A 20,729-nucleotide genomic window follows, 5' to 3' on the forward strand; every position below is an offset into this window, starting at 1 on the left:
AGACAGGACCCCCCTACCGGCGAACGACGAACTGAAAACTCCAAAGAGTCATAATTCTACAAGCCTCTCCTTCACGTCCTTCACCATAGGGGGCTTATTGACATGATGCAGTTTGATATTCTACAAGCCTCTCCTTCACGTCCTTCACCATAGGGGGCTTATTGACATGATGCAGTTTGATATTCTACAAGCCTCTCCTTCACGTCCCTTCACCATAGGGGGCTTATTGACATGATGCAGTTTGATATTCTACAAGCCTCTCCTTCACGTCCTTCACCATAGGGGGCTTATTGACATGCAATTTGATTTTGGAGTCCCATGTGGCTCAGTTGGTAGAGCATGGCGCTTGCAACGGCAGGGTTGTGGGTTCGATTCCCACAGGGGGACCAGTACGAAAACGTATGCACTCATTACTTACTGTAAATCGCTCTGGATAAGAGCGTCCGCTAAATGGCTAAAATGTCAAATGTAAATGTATTGGAGCTGTCATCTGTGACAGACTTGTAAAAGTGTGCTTTAAAGAACGTACATCTGTTGATTGCGAAGCATACAAATAAGATTATTTGTTGACAAGGTCTATTTGCGGTGGCCATAACCAGACTAGATTGTGAACGACCCTTGGTGGAATGCATTGCTTGGTTGCCGCGAGTGACACGCACAATAGTCTATCGTTCGCGAACTGCAATCCCCAAATGATTTGTTATCGAGTTCAAGTTCGTTGAACAGAGGCTGTGTAAGTTTTGGTTCTACAAAGATGTGTCCATTCGTAACGTTCAATAATCAATGAATAGCATGAATTCTTGCACCATGCGATCAATGATCAGTTCTAAACATGTCTTTTTGTCCTCTGTGCTGCCTGCAGATTGATCCCATTTCCCCTTGCGCAGCTGATAAGACAGTTGCAGGTCGGAGCACATCTCCGGAGTTGCTGAACCAGAGGAGCGTATTAATCCTGCTGTAAGACTCATTGCGGCCAGTAGGTCAAAACGAACGACAAAAATGAACGAGTCACTCAGAAAAAAACAAATCATGACTCTCGGGTCAGTAAAAAGAGTTGTTCAAAAGGAACGGATCATGACTCTCGGGTCAGTAAAAAGAGTTGATCAAAAGGAACGGATCATGACTCTCGGGTTAGTAAAAAATGTTGTTCAAAAGGAACGAATCGTTCGCGAACTGCACATCACTACTTAGCGAGAGTACCAATATTAACAGGCTAGTTATTGGATTGGTAACATGAATATAGTACCAGAAGAGGACCGGCCACCCCTCAGAGCCTGGTTCCTCTCTACCCAGTACAGCCAGTAGAGGACTGGCCACCCCTCAGAGCCTGGTTCCTCTCTACCCAGTACAGCCACTAGAGGACTGGCCTCCCCTCAGAGCCTGGTTCCTCTCTACCCAGTACAGCCACTAGAGGACTGGCCACCCCTCAGAGCCTGGTTCCTCTCTACCCAGTACAGCCACTAGAGGACTGGCCTCCCCTCAGAGCCTGGTTCCTCTCTACCCAGTACAGCCACTAGAGGACTGGCCACCCCTCAGAGCCTGGTTCCTCTCTACCCAGTACAGCCAGTAGAGGACTGGCCACCCCTCAGAGCCTGGTTCCTCTCTACCCAGTACAGCCACTAGAGGACTGGCCTCCCCTCAGAGCCTGGTTCCTCTCTACCCAGTACAGCCACTAGAGGACTGGCCACCCCTCAGAGCCTGGTTCCTCTCTACCCAGTACAGCCAGTAGAGGACTGGCCTCCCCTCAGAGCCTGGTTCCTCTCTACCCAGTACAGCCAGTAGAGGACTGGTCACCCCTCAGAGCCTGGTTCCTCTCTACCCAGTAAAGCCTGGTTCCTCTCTAGGTTTCTTCCTAGGTTCCTACCTTTCTAGGGAGTTTTTCCTAGCCACCGTGCTTCTACATCTGCATTGCTGCTGTTTGGGGTTTTGGGGGCTGAGTTTCTGTATAATGATGTAGACAGGGCTTTCTAAATCCATTTGGTGTGATTTAGTAGTACTGTAGTACTGACCAGTCCAGCGATAGGTGTAGGTAGTCTGTTGATCTTCTGGACCAAACCTGGTCTGATGGACCCCAGTAACCTGGAAGAGACACACAGACAAACACTTCACCACACTACACTCAGTGGAACAGCAGAGGATTGGTGTGTGTGAAGAGAGACAGTGGAACAGCAGAGGATTGGTGTGTGTGAAGAGAGACAGTGGAACAGCAGAGGATTGGTGTGTGTGAAGAGAGACAGTGGAACAGCAGAGGATTGGTGTGTGTGAAGAGAGACAGTGGAACAGCAGAGGATTGTGGGGATTTCAAAGGCGGAAGTAAGGTCACAGAACTCACTCGCAGAGCAGGATCCCGTTCTCCAGGCTGCTCCGGAAGTCATTCTCCCCGAAACTTCTCCCCGTCACCTCCTGGGGGAGAACACACATCATCACGGTTCTAAAGAGGTTCTAACCAGGTTCTAAAGAGGTTCTAACCAGGTTCTAAAGAGCAGTGGTGGAAAACGTACCCAATTGTCATGCTTGAGTAAAAGCAAATATACCTTAATAGAAAATGACTCAGGTAAAAGTCACTCAGTAAAATACTACAAAAGTAAAAGTTGAAAAGTATTTGGTTTTAAATATACTTATGTATCAAACGTAAATATAATTGCTAAAATATAATTACGTATCAAAAGTAAAAGTAAAAGTAAAAAATAATTTCAAATTCCTTATATTAAGCAAACCAGACGGCACCATTTTCTTGTTTTTTTAATCTAAGGGTAGCCAGTGGCACACTCCAACACTCAGACATCATTTACAAATTATGCATTTGTGTTTAGTGAGTCCGCCAGATCAGAGGAAGTAGGGATGACCAGGGATGTTCTCTTGATAAGTGCGTGAATTGGACCATTTTCCTGTCCTGCTAAGCATTTAAAATGTAACAAATACTTTCGGTGTCAGGGAAAAAGAATGGCGTAAAAAGTACATTATTTTCTTTAGGAATGTAGTAAAGTAAAGTACAGATACCCCCCAAAAAACTACTTAAATTAAGTAGTACTTTAAAGTATTTTTATTTAAGTACTTTACACCACTGCTAAAGAGGTTCTAACCAGGTTCTAACCAGGTTATAAAGAGGTTCTAATCAGGTTATAAAGAGGTTCTAACCAGGTTTTAACCAGGTTATAAAGAGGTTCTAACCAGGTTTTAACCAGGTTATAAAGAGGTTCTAACCAGGTTATAAAAGAGGTTCTAACCAGGTTATAAAGAGGTTCTAACCAGGTTCTAACCAGGTTATAAAGAGGTTCTAACCAGGTTATAAAGAGGTTCTAACCAGGTTATAAAGAGGTTCTAACCAGGTTCTAACCAGGTTATAAAGAGGTTCTAATCAGGTTATAAAGAGGTTCTAACCAGGTTTTAACCAGGTTATAAAGAGGTTCTAACCAGGTTTTAACTAGGTTATAAAAAGGTTCTAACCAGGTTATAAAGAGGTTCTAACCAGGTTCTAACCAGGTTATAAAGAGGTTCTAACCAGGTTCTAACCAGGTTATAAAGAGGTTCTAACCAGGTTATAAAGAGGTTCTAACCAGGTTATAAAGAGGTTCTAACTAGCGGCCCACTAGCTGAAAAAGTTTGAGAGGGTTTATCTAATGTTCCTTTGTTAGATTTGAGCTCATCTTGCTCTGGCTAGTATTAGTTGTTGATATTGTTGTTGTTGATGTGCATAACTGAGGGACAGAGAGCCTACAGCACCTTTCATGGCTGTTTGATCAATAGGACTGTAAAGTTCCCAAATGTAAGAGGACTCCTGTGGTATTGACATATTTGCAGAAATCCATTCAGGTGTATTTTGTGGCTTTTGGCGAATGCGTTCTAATGATCTTTGGCTCCCGGAGTGGCGCAGCAGTCTAAGGCACTACATCTCAGTGCTAGAGGCGTTACTACAGACCCTGGTTCGATTCCAGGCTGTATCACAATCCGGCCGTGATTGGGAGTCCCATAAGGCGGCGCACAATTGGCCCAGCGTCGTCCGGGTTTGGCCGGGTAGGCCGTCATTGTAAATAAGAATTTGTTCTTAACTGACTTGCCTAGTTAAATAAAAATACAAATCTAAAGTTGTGCTGTTGCAACTGTATTAGACAACTAGTCTCTGGTGGACAGACTACGTCAACATAAATGGTACTGTAGATCTGTCACGATACAACAGGATGTGGGTTAGATCTGTCACGATATAACAGGATGTGGGTTAGGGTTAGATCTGTCACGATACAACAGGATGTGGGTTAGGGTTAGATCTGTCACGATACAACAGGATGTGGGTTAGATCTGTCACGATATAACAGGATGTGGGTTAGGGGTTAGATCTGTCACGATACAACAGGATGTGGGTTAGGGTTAGATCTGTCACGATACATCAGGATGTGAGTTAGGGTTAGATCTGTCACGATACAACAGGATGTGGGTTAGGGTTAGATCTGTCACGATACATCAGGATGTGGGTTAAGGTTAGATCTGTCATGATACAACAGGATGTGGGTTAGATCTGTCACGATACAACAGGATGTGGGTTAGGGTTAGATCTGTCATGATACAACAGGATGTGGGTTAGGGTTAGATCTGTCACGATACAACAAGATGTGGGTTGGAGTTAGATCTGTCATGATACAACAGGATGTGGGTTAGGGTTAGATCTGTCACGATACAACAGGATGTGGGTTAGGGTTAGATCTGTCACGATACAACAGGATGTGGGTTAGGGTTAGAGCTGTCACGATACAACAGGATGTGGGTTAGATCTGTCACGATACATCAGGATGTGGGTTAGGGTTAGATCTGTCACGATACAACAGGATGTGGGTTAGGGTTAGATCTGTCACGATGCAACAGGATGTGGGTTAGGTTAGATCTGTCACAATACATCAGGATGTGGGTTAGGGTTAGATCTGTCACGATAAAACAGGATGTGGGTTAGGGTTAGATCTGTCACGATAAATCAGGATGTGAGTTAGGGTTAGATCTGTCACGATACAACAGGATGTGGGTTAGGGGTTAGAGCTGTCACGATGCAACAGGATGTGGGTTAGGTTAGATCTGTCACGATACATCAGGATGTGGGTTAGGGTTACATCTGTCACGATACAACAGGATGTGGGTTAGGTTAGATCTGTCACGATACAACAGGATGTGGGTTAGGGTTAGATCTGTCACGATACAACAGGATGTGGGTTAGATCTGTCACGATACAACAGGATGTGGGTTAGGTTAGATCTGTCATGATACATCAGGATGTGGGTTAGGGTTAGATCTGTCACGATACAACAGGATGTGGGTTAGGGTTAGATCTGTCACGATACAACAGGATGTGGGTTAGGGTTAGATCTGTCACGATACAACAGGATGTGGGTTAGGTTAGATCTGTCACGATACATCAGGATGTGGGTTAGGGTTAGATCTGTCATGATACAACAGGATGTGGGTTAGGGTTAGATCTGTCACGATACAACAGGATGTGGGTTAGGGTTAGATCTGTCACGATACAACAGGATGTTGGTTAGGGTTAGATCTGTCACGATACAACAGGATGTGGGTTAGGGTTAGATCTGTCACGATACAACAGGATGTGGGTTAGGGGTTAGATCTGTCACGATACAACAGGATGTGGGTTAGGGTTAGATCTGTCACGATACAACAGGATGTGGGTTAGGGTTAGATCTGTCACGATACAACAGGATGTGGGTTAGGGTTAGATCTGTCACGATACAACAGAATGTGGGTTAGGGTTAGATCTGTCACGATACAACAGGATGTGGGTTAGGGTTAGATCTGTCATGATACAACAGGATGTGGGTTAGGTTAGATCTGTCACGATACATCAGGATGTGGGTTAGGGGTAAGATCTGTCACGATACAACAGGATGTGGGTTAGGGTTAGAGCTGTCACGATACAACAGGATGTGGGTTACGGTTAGAAATGTCACGATACAACAGGATGTGGGTTAGATCTGTCACGATACATCAGGATGTGGGTTAGGGTTAGATCTGTCACGATACAACAGGATGTGGGTTAGGGTTAGAGCTGTCACGATACAACAGGATGTGGGTTAGGGTTAGATCTGTCACGATACAACAGGATGTGGGTTAGGGTTAGAGCTGTCACGATACAACAGGATGTGGGTTACGGTTAGAAATGTCACGATACAACAGGATGTGGGTTAGATCTGTCACGATACATCAGGATGTGGGTTAGGGTTAGATCTGTCACGATACAACAGGATGTGGGTTAGGGTTAGAGCTGTCACGATACAACAGGATGTGGGTTAGGGTTAGATCTGTCACAATACAACAGGATGTGGGTTAGTGTTAGATCTGTCATGATACATCAGGATGTGGGTTAGGGTTAGATCTGTCATGATACAACAGGATGTGGGTTAGATCTGTCACGATACATCAGGATGTGGGTTAGGGTTAGATCTGTCACGATACAACAGGATGTGGGTTAGGGTTAGAGCTGTCACGATACAACACGATGTGGGTTACGGTTAGAAATGTCACGATACAACAGGATGTGGGTTAGATCTGTCACGATACATCAGGATGTGGGTTAGGGTTAGATCTGTCACGATACAACATGATCTGTCACGATACAACAGGATGTGGGTTAGGGTTAGGGTTGGATCTGTCATGATACAACAGGATATGGGTTAGGGTTAGATCTGTCATGATACAACAGGGGAGGGGACATTTGGCCCATAGACTTTCCTGTAACTGGCAAAAAGAGAGGGTGAAGCTCTTCACTCCCTGCCTCCCTCTCCCCCTCCGTCCCTCCCCCTCCGTGTAATAGAGTGGAGGTCAACAGCCCCCCTGTTTATATAACTGTTCTCAACATCAGATTATTAACCCTAGTCTACCAACGATAGACACTATTCTCCTGACTCAACATCAGATTATTAACCCCAGTCTACCAACGATACACACTATTCTCCTGACTCAACATCAGATTATTAACCCCAGAGTACCAACGATAGACACTATTCTCCTGACTCAACATCAGATTATTAACCCCAGTCTACCAACGATAGACACTATTCTCCTGACTCAACATCAGATTATTAACCCTAGTCTACCAACGATAGACACTATTCTCCTGACTCAACATCAGATTATTAACCCCAGTCTACCAACGATACACACTATTCTCCTGACTCAACATCAGATTATTAACCCTAGTCTACCAACGATAGACACTATTCTCCTGACTCAACATCAGATTATTAACCCCAGTCTACCAACGATACACACTATTCTCCTGACTCAACATCAGATTATTAACCCCAGTCTACCAACGATACACACTATTCTCCAGACTCAACATCAGATTATTAACCCCAGTCTACCAACGATAGACACTATTCTCCTGACTCAACATCAGATTATTAACCCCAGTCTACCAACGATAGACACTATTCTCCTGACTCAACATCAGATTATTAACCCCAGTCTACAAACGATAGACACTATTCTCCTGACTCAACATCAGATTATTAACCCTAGTCTACCAACGATAGACACTATTCTCCTGACTCAACATCATATTATTAACCCCAGTCCACCAACGATAGACACTATTCTCCAGACTCAACATCAGATTATTAACCCCAGTCTACCAACGATACACACTATTCTCCTGACTCAACATCAGATTATTAACCCCAGTCTACCAACGATAGACACTATTCTCCTGACTCAACATCAGATTATTAACCCCAGTCTACCAACGATACACACTATTCTCCTGACTCAACATCAGATTATTAACCCCAGTCTACCAACGATAGACACTATTCTCCTGACTCAACATCAGATTATAAACCCCAGTCTACCAACGATAGACACTATTCTCCTGACTCAACATCAGATTATTAACCCCAGTCTACCAACGATAGACACTATTCTCCTGACTCAACATCAGATTATTAACCCCAGTCTACCAACGATAGACACTATTCTCCTGAGTCAACATCAGATTATTAACCCCAGTCTACCAACGATAGACACTATTCTCCTGACTCAACATCAGATTATTAACCCCAGTCTACCAACGATAGACACTATTCTCCTGACTCAACATCAGATTATTAACCCTAGTCTACCAACGATAGACACTATTCTCCTGACTCAACATCAGATTATTAACCCCAGTCTACCAACGATACACACTATTCTCCTGACTCAACATCAGATTATTAACCCCAGTCTACCAACGATACACACTATTCTCCTGACTCAACATCAGATTATTAACCCTAGTCTACCAACGATAGACACTATTCTCCCTGACTCAACATCAGATTATTAACCCCAGTCTACCAACGATAGACACTATTCTCCTGACTCAACATCAGATTATTAACCCTAGTCTACCAACGATAGACACTATTCTCCTGACTCAACATCAGATTATTAACCCCAGTCTACCAACGATAGACACTATTCTCCTGACTCAACATCAGATTATTAACCCTAGTCTACCAACGATAGACACTATTCTCCTGACTCAACATCAGATTATTAACCCCAGTCTACCAACGATAGACACTATTCTCCCTGACTCAACATCAGATTATTAACCCTAGTCTACCAACGATATACACTATTCTCCTGACTCAACATCAGATTATTAACCCTAGTCTACCAACGATACACATTATTCTCCTGACTCAACATCAGATTATTAACCCTAGTCTACCAACGATAGACACTATTCTCCTGACTCAACATCAGATTATTAACCACAGTCTACCAACGATAGACACTATTCTCCTGACTCAACATCAGATTATTAACCCCAGTCTACCAACGATAGACACTATTCTCCTGACTCAACATCAGATTATTAATCCCAGTCTACCAACGATACACACTATTCTCCTGACTCAACATCAGATTATTAACCCTAGTCTACCAACGATAGACACTATTCTCCTGACTCAACATCAGATTATTAACCCCAGTCTACCAACGATAGACACTATTCTCCTGACTCAACATCAGATTATTAACCCCAGTCTACCAACGATAGACACTATTCTCCTGACTCAACATCAGATTATTAACCCCATTTTACCAACGATACACACTATTCTCATGACTCAACATCAGATTATTAACCCCAGTCTACCAATGATACACACTATTCTCCTGACTCAACATCAGATTATTAACCCCAGTCTACCAACGATAGACACTATTCTCCTGACTCAACATCAGATTATTAACCCCAGTCTACCAACGATAGACACTATTCTCCTGACGCAACATCAGATTATTAACCCCAGTCTACCAACGATAGACACTATTCTCCTGACTCAACATCAGATTATTAACCCCAGTCTACCAACGATATACACTATTCTCCTGACTCAACATCAGATTATTAACCCCAGTCTACCAACGATAGACACTATTCTCCTGACTCAACATCAGATTATTAACCCTAGTCTACCAACGGTAGACACTATTCTCCTGACTCAACATCAGATTATTAACCCCAGTCTACCAACGATAGACACTATTCTCCTGACTCAACATCAGATTATTAACCCTAGTCTACCAACGATAGACACTATTCTCCTGACTCAACATCAGATTATTAATCCCAGTCTACCAACGATAGACACTATTCTCCTGACTCAACATCAGATTATTAACCCCAGTCTACCAACGATAGACACTATTCTCCTGACTCAGCATCAGATTATTAACCCCAGTCTACCAACGATAGACACTATTCTCCTGACTCAACATCAGATTATTAACCCCAGTCTACCAACGATAGACACTATTCTCCTGACTCAACATCAGATTATTAACCCTAGTCTACCAACGATAGACACTATTCTCCTGACTCAACATCAGATTATTAACCCCAGTCTACCAACGATAGACACTATTCTCCTGACTCAACATCAGATTATTAACCCCAGTCTACCAACGATAGACACTATTCTCCTGACTCAACATCAGATTATTAACCCCAGTCTACCAACGATACACACTATTCTCCTGACTCAACATCAGATTATTAACCCCAGTCTACCAACGATAGACACTATTCTCCTGACTCAACATCAGATTATTAACCCCAGTCTACCAACGATAGACACTATTCTCCTGACTCAACATCAGATTATTAACCCCAGTCTACCAACGATACACACTATTCTCCTGACTCAACATCAGATTATTAACCCTAGTCTACCAACGATACACACTATTCTCCTGACTCAACATCAGATTATTAACCCCAGTCTACCAACGATACACACTATTCTCCTGACTCAACATCAGATTATTAACCCCAGTCTACCAACGATAGACACTATTCTCCTGACTCAACGTCAGATTATTAACCCCAGTCTACCAACGATAGACACTATTCTCCTGACTCAACATCAGATTATTAACCCTAGTCTACCAACGATAGACACTATTCTCCTGACTCAACATCAGATTATTAACCCCCAGTCTACCAACGATACACACTATTCTCCTGACTCAACATCAGATTATTAATCCTAGTCTACCAACGATAGACACTATTCTCCTGACTCAACATCAGATTATTAACCCCAGTCTACCAACGATAGACACTATTCTCCTGACTCAACATCAGATTATTAACCCCAGTCTACCAACGATACACACTATTCTCCTGACTCAACATCAGATTATTAACCCCAGTCTACCAACGATACACACTATTCTCCTGACTCAACATCAGATTATTAACCCCAGTCTACCAACGATACACACTATTCTCCTGACTCAACATCAGATTATTAACCCTAGTCTACCAACGATAGACACGATTCTTCTGACTCAACATCAGATTATTAACCCCAGTCTACCAACGATAGACACTATTCTCCTGACTCAACATCAGATTATTAACCCCAGTCTACCAACGATAGACACTTTTCTCAATTTTGTGATATCCAATTGGTAGTTACAGTCTTGTCCCATCGCTCAACTCCCGTACGGACTCGGGAGAGGCGAACGTCGAGAGCCATGCGTCCTCCGAAACACGACCCCGCCAAGCTGCACTGCTTCTTGACACACTGCTCGCTTAACCCGGAAGCCAGCCGCACCAATGTGTCGGAGGAAACACTGTACAGCTGGCAACCAAAGTCAGCGTGCATGCACCCGGCCGCCACAAGGAGTCGCTAGAGCGCGATGGAACAAGGACATCCTGGCCGGCCAAACCTCCCCTACCCTGGACGACGCTGGGCCAAACCGTCCCCTAACCTGGACGATGCTGGGCCAAACCCTCCCCCTAACGACACTGGGCCAAACCCTCCCCTAACCCGGACGACGTTGGGCCAATTGTGTGCCGCCTCATGGGTCTCCCGGTCACGGCCGTCTGTGACACAGTCCGGGATCGAACTCGGATCTGAAGTGACGCACTCTAGCACTGCGATGCAGTGCCTTAGACCGCTGCGCTACTCGGGAGGCCCAATCAAACATTTTTTAATATAATGATTTTCTATAATCTATATTAATCAAATGTATAATTATTGTACGGACTCTCTCTCCATCTAACTATCCTGATTACACACGCACACAAAAGCACACAGACATACACACAAACACGCACACACACACACACAAGCACACACGCACACACACAAGCACACACGCACACTCGCACACACACACACAAGCACACACGCACACAAGCACACACGCACACACACACACAAGCACACACGCACACACACAAGCACACACGCACACACACAAGCACACAAGCACACACACACAGATATTGCACAGTTGGACATCTGAAGCTATTCCAATTAATCTCTGCAAGGAGAACAGCTGTGACATCTGGCATGTAAAATACACACACACATCAGAGGTATATCTGTTCTAGAAAACACATTTCTATCTGGGGGGGCGGGGCCTCGAGGAGACAGATTAACCTGAAAGGCTACTGCTTTCCTTGGAGACCAATGTCAGACACACACATGTTCACACACAGAACACACACACCTGTGTCTGGGGATATAAATAACATGAAATAGAGAGGCAGCCTTACCAGCCATAAATAACTAGAGAGAATTAAGGAGAGAGAGAGAGAGAGAGAGAGACAGAGAGAGAGAGAGAGAGAGAGAGGAGGGAGAGAGAGAGAGAGAGAGAGAGAGAGAGAGAGAGAGAGAGACGAGAGAGAGAGAGAGAGAGACAGAGAGAGAGAGAGAGAGACAGAGAGAGAGAGAGAGAGAGAGAGAGAGAGACAGAGAGAGAGAGAGAGAGAGAGAGAGAGAGAGAGAGAGAGAGAGAGAGAGAGAGAGAGAGAGAGAGAGAGAGAGAGAGAGAGAGAGAGAGAGAGAGAGAGAGACAGAGAGAGAGATAGAGATAGAGACAGAGACAGACAGACTCTCTGATTAGAAACTAGATCAGGACACAGCAGTCAACTGAGCTCTGCTGTGTGTGTGTGTGTGTGTGTGTGTGTGTGTGTGTGTGTGTGAGTGTGTGAAGGTGGTTGATACTGGAACTAGCTGACTTCACTCAATCGCTGCCCACCAATCAGATGGTGGAAGATATGTTCCCATGTAGGTCTACTCACAATAACAAGACCATCCCCTCCCCCAACACACACACACAGATATCATTGAAACGACATGATTGATTGTAAACAGTCATCACAAGAGAGGCATGTGTGTGAATACTAGTACAAGTTTTCATAGCCATGGCAACCATCCTCGCTCTCGCCTGCAGAAGGAGGCGTCCTGGTGCATGAGCTCCGGGGAACGGGCTTTCTCCGGTGTCTTCAGAGAAACCAAACACTCACACGGCCACCGAGAGGAACGGAGAGACACTATTCTAGCATATATTCTCTTAGTTTCACACACACACACACACACACACACACACTTCACCACGCAGCAGTAATGTCCCACATTGTGCCTTCTAGTGAAGCCGTAACCGGACACCCTGCGAGACAACAGGTGACGGGGCAATAGTACATTTATAGGCTATCCCAGTCCCAGGTCTCCGGTCCAGAAAAACCTACTGCAATAGAACATTTATAACCCTGGTCTCCAGAACCTCCTACTGCAATATAACATTTATAACCCCGGCTTCCAGAACCTTCTACTGCAATATAACATTTATAACCCCGGCTTCCAGAACCTTCTACTGCAATATAACATTTATAACCCCGGCCTCCAGAACCTTCTACTGCAATATAACATTTATAACCCCGGCCTCCAGAACCTTCTACTGCAATATAACATTTATAACCCCGGTCTCCAGAATCCCCTACTGCAATATAACATTTATAACCCCGGTCTCCAGAATCCCCTACTGCAATATAACATTTATAACCCCGGCCTCCAGAATCCCCTACTGCAATATAACATTCATAACCCCGGTCTCCAGAATCCCCTACTGCAATATAACATTTATAACCCCGGTCTCCATACATACACATCTTACCTCGATCCACTTCTGCGCCTCTCTGAATGCAGGCTCGGGATGTCTCGATTCGTCCTGGGGAAGATGAGGTTCCTCGCACTCAGCCCCCGGTGCTGGCCATCTCTGACAACGGCTTCAGTAGGCTACGGTGCGCTCGTAGGGTTTAAATATCCTGGCTCCGTTAAGAAAAGCTCGGTAATGTCGTCCCTTAACGCTTACCGGACAGCTGGGCTTGTTATTCCGCCGCTCACGGAGGGCCAGTATGTGTTATACCCGTTATTCTCCCAGGTTTCTCCGTAACTCGGCGTGAGCGTCTCCCGGTTGGGCTGTAGAGGAGAGTGAGCTATCCCGACTCCCACACTGCAACACCAACCAACCCGCCACTAAAAATAACCTTCAACCGGCCAGGTGCGAGACAGGCGCCCAGCAGCCGCTCCTGCTGCCCGCGGGACGGGGAGGATAGAAGTATGTTGGAGGCGGGGGTTGGGGCGGTGTGTGTGTGTGTGTGTGTGTGTGTGTGTGTGTGTTTTACAAAAAGTGGCGCTATAATTCCGGTCAGCTGGCGAGGCAACGTGAAGCTGTTGGCACGGCGCGCCAGAGAAGCGTAACGGTGGAGCTGATAACTGCGTCTGTAACCACGGCGACGCGCTGTCGCCTGCCAGCTCTGATCTGGGCAAATGCCCTCTGAAGACCACAGCGCTCCATTTACATTACATTTTACTCATTTAATAGACGCTCATATCCAGAGCGATTTACAGTTAGTGAGTGCATACATTATTATATATATATATATATATATATAATTATTATTTTTTCATATCCCCCCTTTCTCGCTCTCTCCCTTTATTTTTTATGTTTAAAATTATCTTTATTAAAGTTTTTTTTTTTTTACATTTATTTTACAAACATAATAGCTTAATTCAAATAAATACAAATCGGTTTTCACATCAATACATGGGTTCATTATTAGGCAAATTAACATGATTTACATATTTAATAGTGTCCACGGAACTTTTGTAGGACAACTTGCAGTTACCCCAGTACTTTCAAAAAACACATATTTTCTAAAAACAACATTTAATGAAATACTTTTTTTTTTTAAGTGTAAACTGTAGCCATTTATTTCCCTTTCTAGTTTATTCACCTCAGCATGACCGTCATCCACATACCAATGTTCTTCCAAACGTTACTTTGTTTTTTGTGTCAGCAATTAGACATTGTTCCTTGGGTGGGCTAGTTAACCCCTAGTACCCTACATCTTGTCTTCCGCATCGTATTGTTCACCGTAGATCTTTAGTATTGTCATCCATGTGAGTATCAAAAAAACACTGAAAGACTGTCTTGGGGTTTATACATACATCAAAATCAATACTTCTCATCAGGTCCCATATTTCTTTAGTTCTGTAGCAGTTCAATAAAAAAAAGGTGTTCTAAACTCCTCTTCATCACTACAGTTCAGCAATATGACATTTACTTTTAACAAAACAGCTCCACTTTACTACAGCAAGCACTGGTAAACGCTCTGGGAAGTCGCTCTGGATAAGAGCGTCTGCTAAATGATTAAAATGTCAAATGGAAACACCTTACAGAAATCAACCATGCAGTATCTCTGGCATTTTCTGACAATTTTGTACTGAGTAAATGTTGTATACATTGTTTAGTTTCTGCTGGGGTCAGGTTGCGGTATGCGACTTCACCACGCTTAGGAACATTAACTTACATAAAATACGCATCTTAATATTTATTCTCCATTTATAGCTAGTGTTCTTATCAGACCATTTATAGCTCGTGTTATTATCAGACCATTTATAGCTCGTGTTCTTATCAGACCATTTACAGACCATTTATAGCTCGTGTTATTATCAGACCATTTACAGACCATTTATAGCTCGTGTTCTTATCAGTCCATTTATAGCTCGTGTTCTTATCAGTCCATTTATAGCTCGTGTTCTTATCAGACCATTTATAGCTCGTGTTCTTATCAGACCATTTATAGCTCGTGTTCTTATCAGACCATTTATAGCTCGTGTTCTTATCAGACCATTTATAGCTCGTGTTCTTATCAGTCCATTTATAGCTCGTGTTCTTATCAGACCATTTATAGCTCGTGTTCTTATCAGACCATTTATAGCTCGTGTTCTTATCAGACCATTTATAGCTCGTGTTCTTATCAGACCATTTATAGCTCGTGTTCTTATCAGACCATTTACAGACCATTTATAGCTCGTGTTCTTATCAGTCCATTTATAGCTCGTGTTCTTATCAGACCATTTATAGCTCGTGTTCTTATCAGACCATTTATAGCTCGTGTTCTTATCAGACCATTTATAGCTCGTGTTCTTATCAGACCATTTATAGCTCGTGTTCTTATCAGTCCATTTATAGCTCGTGTTCTTATTAGACCATTTATAGCTCGTGTTCTTATCAGACCATTTATAGCTCGTGTTCTTATCAGACCATTTATAGCTCGTGTTCTTATCAGACCATTTATAGCTAGTGTTCTTATCAGACCATTTATAGCTCGTGTTATTATCAGACCATTTACAGACCATTTATAGCTCGTGTTCTTATCAGTCCATTTATAGCTCGTGTTCTTATCAGTCCATTTATAGCTCGTGTTCTTATCAGACCATTTATAGCTCGTGTTCTTATCAGACCATTTATAGCTCGTGTTCTTATCAGACCATTTATAGCTCGTGTTCTTATCAGACCATTTATAGCTCGTGTTCTTATCAGTCCATTTATAGCTCGTGTTCTTATCAGACCATTTATAGCTCGTGTTCTTATCAGACCATTTATAGCTCGTGTTCTTATCAGACCATTTATAGCTCGTGTTCTTATCAGACCATTTATAGCTCGTGTTCTTATCAGACCATTTACAGACCATTTATAGCTCGTGTTCTTATCAGTCCATTTATAGCTCGTGTTCTTATCAGACCATTTATAGCTCGTGTTCTTATCAGACCATTTATAGCTCGTGGTTCTTATCAGACCATTTATAGCTCGTAGTTCTTATCAGACCATTTATAGCTCGTGTTCTTATCAGTCCATTTATAGCTCGTGTTCTTATCAGACCATTTATAGCTCGTGTTCTTATCAGACCATTTATAGCTCGTGTTCTTATCAGACCATTTATAGCTCGTGTTCTTATCAGACCATTTATAGCTAGTGTTCTTATCAGACCATTTATAGCTCGTGTTCTTATCAGACCATTTATAGCTAGTGTTCTTATCAGACCATTTCTTAACCTCCTCATGTACTATAGCTTATTTTCGATACCAATTTTTCTTAGCACAATTCTCGTTGCACTTATACAGATCCCAAGTAATTTAATTTAGTATTTAAGTTCTCTCTCTCTCTCACACAAACACTTTCCCCTCGCCCCCTGCCTCTGTCAATCAATCAATCAATCAATCAATCAATCAATCAATCAATCAATCTTTAAACCTCTAACTGAACTCTGGAAGCCAGTTCCACTGCTGTTTGTTCATTCTTCCCCTCTAATCAGGGCCTGAAGCCAGTTCCACTGCTGTTTGTTCATTCTTCCCCTCTAATCAGGGACTGAAGCCAGTTCCACTGCTGTTTGTTCATTCTTCCCCTCTAATCAGGGACTGAAGCCAGTTCCACTGCTGTTTGTTCATTCTTCCCCCTCTAATCAGGGGACTGGGAAGCCAGTTCCACTGCTGTTTGTTCATTCTTCCCCCTCTAATCAGGGACTGAAGCCAGTTCCACTGCGTTTGTTCATTCTTCCCTCTAATCAGGGACTGAAGCCAGTTCCACTGCTGTTTGTTCATTCTTCCTCTAATCAGGGCCTGAAGCCAGTTCCACTGCTGTTTGTTCATTCTTCCCCTCTAATCAGGGCCTGAAGCCAGTTCCACTGCTGTTTGTTCATTCTTCCCCTCTAATCAGGGCCTGAAGCCAGTTCCACTGCTGTTTGTTCATTCTTCCCCTCTAATCAGGGACTGAAGCCAGTTCCACTGCTGTTTGTTCATTCTTCCCCTCTAATCAGGGACTGAAGCCAGTTCCACTGCTGTTTGTTCATTCTTCCCCCTCTAATCAGGGACTGAAGCCAGTTCCACTGCTGTTTGTTCATTCTTCCCTCTAATCAGGGACTGAAGCCAGTTCCACTGCTGTTTGTTCATTCTTCCCCTCTAATCAGGGACTGAAGCCAGTTGCACTGCTGTTTGTTCATTCTTCCCCTCTAATCAGGGCCTGAAGCCAGTTCCACTGCTGTTTGTTCATTCTTCCCCTCTAATCAGGGACTGAAGCCAGTTCCACTGCTGTTTGTTCATTCTTCCCCTCTAATCAGGGACTGAAGCCAGTTGCACTGCTGTTTGTTCATTCTTCCCCTCTAATCAGGGACTGAAGCCAGTTCCACTGCTGTTTGTTCATTCTTCCCCTCTAATCAGGGACTGAAGCCAGTTCCACTGCTGTTTGTTCATTCTTCCCCTCTAATCAGGGACTGAAGCCAGTTCCACTGCTGTTTGTTCATTCTTCCCCTCTAATCAGGGCCTGAAGCCAGTTCCACTGCTGTTTGTTCATTCTTCCCCTCTAATCAGGGCCTGAAGCCAGTTCCACTGCTGTTTGTTCATTCTTCCCCTCTAATCAGGGACTGAAGCCAGTTCCACTGCTGTTTGTTCATTCTTCCCTCTAATCAGGGACTGAAGCCAGTTCCACTGCTGTTTGTTCATTCTTCCCCTCTAATCAGGGACTGAAGCCAGTTCCACTGCTGTTTGTTCATTCTTCCCCCTAATCAGGGCCTGAAGCCAGTTCCACTGCTGTTTGTTCATTCTCCCCTCTAATCAGGGCCTAAAAGCCAGTTGCACTGCTGTTTGCTTCATTCTTCCCCTCTAATCAGGGCCCGAAGCCAGTCTCCACTGCTGTTTGTTCATTCTTCCCCTCTAATCAGGGCCTGAAGCCAGTTGCACTGCTGTTTGTTCATTCTTCCCCTCTAATCAGGGACTGAAGCCAGTTCCACTGCTGTTTGTTCATTCTTCCCCTCTAATCAGGGCCTGGAAGCCAGTTGCACTGCTGTTTGTTCACTTTACACCCTCTAATCAGGGCCTGCACAAGCCAGTTGACACTGCTGTTTGTTCATTCTTCCCCTCTAATCAGGGCCTGAAGCCAGTTCCACTGCTGTTTGTTCATTCTTCCTCTAATCAGGGCCTGAAGCCAGTTGCACTGCTGTTTGTTCATTCTTCCCCTCTAATCAGGGCCTGAAGCCAGTTCCACTGCTGTTTGTTCATTCTTCCCCTCTAATCAGGGCCTGAAGCCCAGTTGCACTGCTGTTTGTTCATTCTTCCCCTCTAATCAGGGACTGAAGCCAGTTCCACTGCTGTTTGCTTCATTCTTCCCCTCAATCAGGGACTGAAGCCAGTTCCACTGCTGTCTTTCGTTCATTCTTCCCTCTAATCAGGGACTGAAGCCAGTTGCACTGCTGTTTGTTCATTCTTCCTCTAATCAGGGACTGAAGCCAGTTCCACTGCTGTTTTGTTCATTCTTCCCCTCTAATCAGGGCCTGAAGCCAGTTGCACTGCTTGTTTGTTCATTCTTCCCTCTAATCAGGGCCTGGAAGCCAGTTGCACTGCTGTTTGTTCATTCTTCCTCTAATCAGGGCCTGAAGCCAGTTGCACTGCTGTTTGTTTATTCTTCCCCTCTAATCAGGGCCTGAAGCCAGTTCCACTGCTGTTTGTTCATTCTTCCCCTCTAATCAGGGCCTAAGCCAGTTGCACTGCTGTTTGTTCATTTCTTCCCCTCTAATCAGGGACTAGCCAGTTCCACTGCTGTTCTTGTTCATTCTTCCCTGTAATCAGGGACTGAAGCCAGTTCCACTGCTGTTTGTTCATTCTTCCCCTCTAATCCAGGGACTGAAGCCAGTTGCACTGCTGTTTGTTCATTCTTCCTCTAATCAGGGCTCAGCCAGTTCCACTGCTGTTTGTTCATTCTTCCCCTCTCTAATCAGGGACTGAAGCCAGTTCCACTGCTGTTTGTTCATTCTTCCCCTCTAATCAGGGCCTGAAGCCAGTTGCACTGCTGTTTGTTCATTCTTCCTCTAATTAGGGACTGAAGCCAGTTCCACTGCTGTTTGTTCATTCTTCCTCTAATCAGGGACTGAAGCCAGTTGCACTGCTGTTTGTTCATTCTTCCTCTAATCAGGGACTGAAGCCAGTTCCACTGCTGTTTGTTCATTCTTCCTCTAATCAGGGACTGAAGCCAGTTCCACTGCTGTTTGTTCATTCTTCCTCTAATCTAGGGGACTGGTAGTTCCACTGCTGTTTGTTCATTCTTCCCCTCTAATCAGGGACCGAAGCCAGTTCCACTGCTGTTTGTTCCATTCTTCCCTCTAATCAGGGACTGAAGCCAGTTCCACTGCTGTTTGTTCATTCTTCCCTCTAATCAGGGGACTGAAGCCAGTTCCACTGCTGTTTGTTCATTCTTCCTCTAATCAGGGGACTGAAGCCAGTTCCACTGCTGTTTGTTCATTCTTCCCTCTAATCAGGGACTGAAGCCAGTTCCACTGCTGTTTGTTCATTCTTCCCTCTAATCAGGGACTGAAGCCAGTTCCACTGCTGTTTGTTCATTCTTCCCCTCTAATCAGGGACTGAAGCCAGTTCCACTGCTGTTTGTTCATTCTTCCCTCTAATCAGGGACTGAAGCCAGTTGCACTGCTGTTTGTTCATTCTTCCCCTCTAATCAGGGCCTGAAGCCAGTTCCACTGCTGTTTGTTCATTCTTCCCTCTAATCAGGGACTGAAGCCAGTTCCACTGCTGTTTGTTCATTCTTCCCCTCTAATCAGGGACTGCGAAGCCAGTTGCACTGCTGTTTGTTCATTCTTCCCCTCTAATCAGGGCCTGAAGCCAGTTCCACTGCTGTTTGTTCATTCTTCCCCTCTAATCAGGGCCTGAAGCCAGTTCCACTGCTGTTTGTTCATTCTTCCCCTCTAATCAGGGACTGAAGCCAGTTGCACTGCTGTTTGTTCATTCTTCCCCTCTAATCAGGGACTGAAGCCAGTTCCACTGCTGTTTGTTCATTCTTCCCCTCTAATCAGGGACTGAAGCCAGTTCCACTGCTGTTTTGTTCATTCTTCCCCCTCTAATCAGGGACTGAAGCCAGTTCCACTGCTGTTTCGTTCATTCTTCCCCTCTAATCAGGGCCTGAAGCCAGTTCCACTGCTGTTTGTTCATTCTTCCCCTCTAATCAGGGCCTGAAGCCAGTTCCACTGCTGTTTGTTCATTCTTCCCCTCTAATCAGGGACTGATTTAGACCCGGGACACCAAGTGGGT

At 44.2% G+C, this 20,729-nt stretch overlaps 1 protein-coding gene across 1 annotated transcript in view; it reads right to left on the bottom strand.

Annotated features, from left to right (window-relative positions):
* LOC121565226 (LIM and calponin homology domains-containing protein 1-like) overlaps positions 1–20,729 on the bottom strand; it is a gene marked incomplete at its 3' end in the record, with an annotated part of 43,912 nt that overhangs the window by 15,549 nt on the left and 7,634 nt on the right. Inside the window, exons 2-4 of the mRNA XM_045219509.1 lie at positions 13,468–13,569; positions 2,333–2,403; positions 2,010–2,079 (exon numbers count right to left, since the gene is read on the bottom strand). Of these exons, the coding sequence (XP_045075444.1) occupies positions 2,010–2,079; positions 2,333–2,403; positions 13,468–13,569 (243 nt within the window). The remainder of the gene's footprint in view (positions 1–2,009; positions 2,080–2,332; positions 2,404–13,467; positions 13,570–20,729) is intronic.

This window comes from Coregonus clupeaformis, unplaced genomic scaffold (genome assembly GCF_020615455.1).
Source record: "Coregonus clupeaformis isolate EN_2021a unplaced genomic scaffold, ASM2061545v1 scaf2421, whole genome shotgun sequence".
Lineage (NCBI taxonomy): Eukaryota > Metazoa > Chordata > Actinopteri > Salmoniformes > Salmonidae > Coregonus > Coregonus clupeaformis.